The sequence below is a fragment of the Dryobates pubescens genome, chromosome 29 (assembly GCF_014839835.1).
Source record: "Dryobates pubescens isolate bDryPub1 chromosome 29, bDryPub1.pri, whole genome shotgun sequence".
NCBI classification, from domain to species: domain Eukaryota; kingdom Metazoa; phylum Chordata; class Aves; order Piciformes; family Picidae; genus Dryobates; species Dryobates pubescens.
The window spans coordinates 13,921,936-13,928,518 of record NC_071640.1 but is presented as its reverse complement, the minus strand read 5'-3'; the positions used below and the strand labels follow the sequence as shown (position 1 = coordinate 13,928,518).

The window sequence follows — 6,583 nt, the reverse complement described above, 5'->3', positions numbered from 1 at the left end:
GTCAGCAGTTCCCCCAAACCAGTGTCCTGATATTGAGCTTTCTGCACAAACTCCTGCGGCGAGTGCCATCCAGGGGGTGCCAGCTCTGTGGCACTGCCACCCACCTGGACTAGAGGGAGTGCATCAATCTGCACCAAGGCTGGGTCAATGATCCAGACTTGGTACCACACCTGGAAGGCCCCAAAATCCCCACTGCCCTGAACACCACGGTTGCAGGAGCAGCCTTAAATGAAGCTAAATGGTTTTTAGACAAAAGCAAACACTGGAGGGCAGGTGGGAAAGCAAAAGGGTGGTCAGGACCCCCGTGGGCCCAGGGGGGTCTGCCAGCCTCAGCCTGGGCAGTGAGTTTGCTCTAAAGATACCCAGGTGCTGAGCTGGAGATTTCCACAGTGTCATCCTGGTGTACTGCTGTCACTCAAGAGATGCATGTCAGTAAAGCACACTTCCACTTGAGACAGCTTTAGAGCTTCTGAAAATAAATTACAAGTTTATTAAAGTGTGGGATAGAATTTCATGGCTTGGTAGTGTAACAAAAGAGGAGTAAAAAAAGGACACTGCTCAGCATTCCCAGCTGTGCACAGACAGGTGGATTCTTACCTACTGCAATTACTATGCACCAGTACATATTAGCTTAATTGCAAATTACTAAACCTTGGGAATCAGTTGGATGCCTCAGCTGATCATTTGCAGTGATCTGACGTTAGTGGAGAAGCTTCCTGGCTCATCAAAGGCTTAAGTTCCTTGGGCAGTCACAGCACTACTCCAGCCTGTTGCAGTGCTCAAACTCCAGGCTCTGTGCTCACCGTTGGCACTGCTGGAGCCTCCATTCCCAGAGCTACTGCCAGGCACTGCTCTATCTCACAAGACTGGGGTGCTGACAAAAGGGCTCTCTGCCTGTGAGCCACTTGCCTCTGCCCTGGCCCCAAGTACAAAAGGTTCAAACTTCTGCTCCCCACCCCCTCACCCCTGCTGAGGAGCACAGCTGAACAGGGACAGAGCAGGAACAGATGAAGTCCATTTCCAAGATCTTTCTCTAGACCTCTGCAAAGAGCTCTGGGTGTCCTGTTTGCTCAGACTGAAGCCAGGCTTCAAGTTTGTTGCTGACAAGATGGTTTGTAACAATGCTGCCACTTCCAGACTTGCTGAGATGTTAGACCCTGCTGCAGGGCAGCTCACAGCACCACCTCCCCACCCCCCCCCAAGCTTTTCTTAATTTCCCAGATCCCAGCAAGTATTCATTAAAAGAAAGCAGCCAGCAGTGGATGTGTCTGCAGGCAGAGACCTCTTTGTGTTACCTTTCTACCAGTATCCCTGGCTCCCAGTAAGCAGGTACCCTAATGAAACCTACCCAGCACCAAGCCCAGTCTGTGCCTCCTGGAAAGTCAAAAAGCCACCAAGCCACCAAGCCACCATCTTTGTCCAGTGGCTTGGTTTGGGCCTTGGGGTGAGCAGAGGCCCAGGTATCTTCTGACCTGCAGGAGGAGGAGTTCTTAATCTCCTAATGGATGCTACTCGAGAGAGAGAGTAGAATCTCCTGTTGCCCCAAAGGGCTTCCCAGAGCCTGAGGGGTACCAACAGTCTGATGGAAGGAGAAACTGAAGGCTTTCAGGTGCTCTGGCACAGGGATGAACAAGATCTGCACAGACAAAAACAATGAAAAGAAAAGGCTTCAGGATCTGTGGCAGGAGTCTGAGTGCCACAAACATCCACATTTTGAGGGCACCATGGGGCCTTGGAGGGCTGTAGGGAAGAGCCCAGCAGCAGCAGCCAGCTCTCCTGCATACTGCAGGCACACTGCTGGTGGCTGAACTTCAGGAAAATGAGTGCCAGCAAAGTGGCCCAGAGCACTGTCCCTAGGGCCACGTGGTTGAAGACCTGCAGTAGTGAGGGTGTAGAGCAAAAGCTGATTCAGGCTCTCATCAGGTACCAGCATGAGAGTAACCAACAGGACCACTGCACACAACAGTAAGAGCTCCTGCCTTACTGCTCAGAGCAAAGCAGCAGCTTCTCCTGGCAAGCACAAAGCATCCAGTTCTGAAGAACTCAGGCCTGGCTTTTAGTGGAGAGTTGAGTTCCAGCAACACTTGAGAGACAAAAGCCTCCAAAGCCCAAGCTTCCCAAAGGCAGGGAACAGAGCCCTTCTGTTGAAGCAAGTTTGGCTGACAGCAGGGTGCACCTGCCCTGAGATGGGAGCTTTCCTGCTCCTGGTAAGGAGCCTGAATGTGGGACTGGAGAGCAGGAGTTGGGCTGCCTGCAGCTCACTTCTGGGAGTGCACAGCTGAAGGAAAGTTGCCTTAAAGGGCAGGAGAAACAACAGGGCAGATGCAGAAACCCCTCCTGTCAGCCTCCCTCATCACTGCAGTGTCACACTGGTGTGCAACAGCAAACAAAGCAGATTCTAGGCCTAATATCTGGAGGTGTAGCTGCAGCTGAGCTTGGCATGGGACAGTCAGAATACTCTTAACAGAAAGCCATGGTGAGCCCCTGGCAGCCAGTGCCACAGACCATGCAAAACTGCCAGTGGTTGGTCCCCAAAAGTCCTGAGGCTAGATGCTGCCTGTGGCCCCATCCACCTACTGTATCTGGTAGCAGCAAAGAGGAATCTCCTTGAGCTGTGGATTACAGCCCAGAGCATAAGACCTCAAGTGCCCCAGCTGTGCAGCCCTCCATGGCTGTGCCCATCAGCTCTGTTGTCCCTCAGTGTAGGCAGCTGCCTGGGGCTGGGCTTTTCTTCCTTTGTTTGATTTTAATGAGGAAGGCACTCAAGCTCTTGGGGAGAAACCAAGGCAGCTCTTTGTGCAGAAGGACAGAACCACTGGCTGAGAAGATGGCCTTTCTGCAACAGCCAACTGCAGAACCAGCAGGGCAGTGTACCCAGACAACAGAGGTCCCAGACCCTGCAGCTAAGGCTTTGGATGGTAAGGATGGGAAAATACACCAGAAATATAGAGGGGCCTCTGCAAAAGGACAGAAGCAAGCAGATGAGCTTCTCTCAGATTATTTAGACCAGAGTCTAAAGCAAGCATCAGTTCTCTAAGGCAGAGAGGGATGAAAAATCTGAACTCCAGCTTTAAAGGCTGAGACCAGCAAAGCCACAGCCTGCAGGGATGCAGCTCCCAGGCAGAATTCCATACAAAATGTATCAGCTGGACCAAGAGGTTCAGCAAAGAGAGAAGTGTGCTTGGGACTGATGGTTTGTTCTTCTCTCCAACTCCTTATCAATTGCATTGTCACTCTCAAGCCTCCTGTTACTGCCACATAAGTTACACCTCCAGTGTCCAGGGTGCCCAGCCCAGCAGGCGGACACAGGAAACAGCCTATTTCATACCCATAATATCCTGCACCCTATAAATCCATCTGCAAAGTCTTTCTCTTCCTCTTCTCCAGTGGGAGATGCTCCCTGTGGGGTAACACTGGGGGAGTAGCTCAAGGCCTCTTAGGCCTGGCCAGGCCTAATGCCAGGAGGAGAGGGGAGGCAGTCTCAGACCTGACCAGCCTGAGACCTGCCTAGCAGGGAGCAGGGGGAAGAGAGAGCCCTGGGGGGTTGGGTACACCCTCAGGTGGGGAGAAGGGAAAGGTTGGGAGGCTTTGGGTGTGCTGTAGGGGACTCTATGTGCTTTGGGATTCATTGCTGTGCTTGCAGCTCCTGTACAACACTTGCTGCTTTTCCATTTAAACTTTCCATCACTTCTGCAGTCCATTTGTGTGATGAGTGTTATTCTTTTGCCCCTCTCAGGGGCAAGAGAGGATCTGCCTGGCCTCAAACCAGGACAAACAGTCTCCCAGAGTTCCACTGGTAAAGCTGAGCACATTAAGACTTAAGAACAGAAGGGTTTTGGTGAATTTTCTCTGTCCACTCTCTAAGCACTCTCCTGCTTTCCTCAGGAAGCCTGGGCAGATGCAATGCCAAATTCTGCAAGTCTGGCAATCCAGAGCAGTCATTACTTCAGGGTTCAAAATTAGCTTCCTCTGAAGGCAGGAGGCCAAAGCAGCACAGGGCCAGGGAGGCTCTCACTGAATCTATCTCTTGGTTGGTTTTTTTTTGCCATAATCTCCAGTTTTAAGCCTTCAGCTTTCAGCCAAAGCTGAAGAGGAACACAAACCTGCTCCACAAACAGAAACACTGAAGCTGTTTTCTCCCAGATTTCAACAGCCTTTTCCTCTTCACCCTTATGCCAAAGTCTCTGGAGCAAAACAATTCTGCAGACAAAGGCTACAGCTGCTGGCTTCCACTGCACACAAGTGAGACACTCATCTCCAGGGTTACTGGTGGCACTGGTGAACAAAGAGCATCAACACTCTGCACAACTTTGTTGTGCCTTGCAAATCCCCAGGGCCACTGGATGCCAGAGGAAGCTGCATTTCACTAACCTCCTCCATTCCCACAAGCCATCATCAGTCCATGGAATGAGAAATACTCCTGGAAAAGACTTCAATAGTGGTCCCAAGGGTACGGTCTGGCTCTAGCAAACAGAATTGGTCACCATAACCCAGCCTCAGATTTAGAGATTCACAGGGGGCTGCACCTTGCTGCCACCACCACACACTTGCAGGCTTCCCACCACTGCCAGGGGTGTGACAGGAAGGGACCTCTTCACGAGAGGCTCTTCGAGAAACATGAACAAGCACGGTTCTGCTAATTCAGCTATGAACACCACACTGCTCAAGTAGCTACAGAACCAGAAGGAAACACTCTATAGAAAGCTGATTTCCAAATTCATGGCATAAAATCTATTTGAACATCAAGAAGTGAAAGCTCCCAGGGCTCCCAGAAGGCTCAACCCAGACCTACTTGGTCCTCAAGCAACTGACCAGATTTCACTGGGAGCAGGAACTACCTGCTTTTAATCCCACTAATGAAAACTACTTCTACCCAAAGTACTCCTAAGGAGGAAAAAGCTCCAGAGATCAGCACTATGATTTTCCCCCAGTTTAACCAATTATGAGTAAGAAGTTTGCTGTGCATTCTAAGCCTGTCTTGAGTCAAGACCTCACAATGCCGCATCTGGACAGGATGGGACAGAAAGGCTGATGCAGAACTGCACCTCATGTGCTGCCAAGCTTCCCCAGTGCCCAGCCTCAGAACACAGCTTTTAGTCAGAGTACCTGAGTCTAACTGGTGCGAAGAACATCTGAAATGCAGGTGGAGTTCCTCTTGTTTCACATTGTCTCCTGCATTCCTGCAGGTCAGCTGCAAAACTGCAACACCTCTACATAATTCTAAACCACTCTGAGCCAAACCAGCAGCAAATTCTCTCCCATCATTCATTTCAGCCACAGCTTGAAGAGATTGTTCAAAGTGCTCTAGAAAACTTATGACACTGTACAACAGAAGCTTTGCTGCCACTTCCTTCTCCTCAGCTGCTGCAGCACCGCTGGGTAGTTTGGAATGAGTGCAGAGTACCGCTGGCAATGCCGAGGGTTTTCTTCTGCCTGGGACACTGTCACAGTTCTTTGTTGATTCCCCTGACCACCTGAAACAGCAGCTGAAGCACCAGGCTCTTAGGAAGGGAAGGTGCTGTTCACTGGTGTTTCAGTGAGTCCAGAATAAACCAGAGACCTGCAGGTTTATTCCTCCTCTGCAGGGCCAGTCCTGGCCTGGACAACACCAAGCTGAGCTCCTGGTATTTAATGAGCATTTAGTAAGATGGACAGAAGTGAGGCCTGCTCCACCAGAGCTCTGGGAATGTCATGGTCACACCACAATTCTCTGAACCTCATCATCAATACCAGGAGACAGGCTTAGCATGGCACAGCTTGGCCATCCCAGAAGCAGGGATTAGCTTTAAGACTGATGTGACTTGTCCAAAGCAGAGATGCTTCCCTAAAGGTTTTGCCTGTTTGAAACCAAACACAGTGCAGTGCAGCATCTCTCCTCAAACCCTGAAAAGTAAAGTGACTTGAAGATAAAAATGCCACCCCTGGAAGGTCTGCTGACACTCAGTCTATGCAGGCACCCAGATAGGGAGTGGATGAGCTTCTGTGTTGAACACAAACTTGTCGAGGTTGATCAAGTCGATGTCATCCGAGAAGAGCAGGAACAGGTACTTGAGCGTCTCCCCGAGGAAGAAGCTCTCCATCTTATCCCTTGGCTCTGGATTGCTGGGGCTCTGCACATTGTTAATGGAAGTGTAACCACCTGTGGGGACCTGTGCCAAAAGAAAAGCAGAGACTCTGTTAAGATAATCTAAAACCCTTTTTACTTCCCAACATCCAGATGCACTTGGAGAAAATAAGTGCCGAGGAGCAGCTCGGCGTGGCCCCCCCACGGCCTCAGCCCACACTGGCTCCTGGCTTGCTGCAGCCACTGGGAAAAGCCTCCTTGCATTTTAAAGGAAACCACAAGGATAAAATGAAGCAAAATGCCCACTGATGGTTAATTTACAAAGTTCTGCACCAGGAGGCTGCTGGGACACTGCACCAGGCTGCCCAGGGAGGTGGCTGGGGCCCCATCCCTGGAGGTGTTCAAGGTGAGGCTGCACAGGGCTCTGGGCAACCAGTGGAGGATGTCCCTGCTGCCTGCAGGGGGTTGGACTGGATGAGCTCTGGAGCTCCCTTCCAACCCAGAGCATTCTGTGATTCT

At 50.9% G+C, this 6,583-nt stretch overlaps 1 protein-coding gene across 1 annotated transcript in view; it reads right to left on the bottom strand.

The window, feature by feature from the left end:
• Nucleotides 1-1,499: 1,499 nt before the first annotated feature.
• MAN1B1 (mannosidase alpha class 1B member 1) overlaps nt 1,500-6,583 on the bottom strand; it is a 28,473-nt gene continuing 23,389 nt past the window's right edge. Inside the window, exon 13 of the mRNA XM_054174260.1 lies at nt 1,500-6,149. Within this exon, the coding sequence (XP_054030235.1) occupies nt 5,946-6,149 (204 nt within the window). The 3' untranslated portion in view covers nt 1,500-5,945. The remainder of the gene's footprint in view (nt 6,150-6,583) is intronic.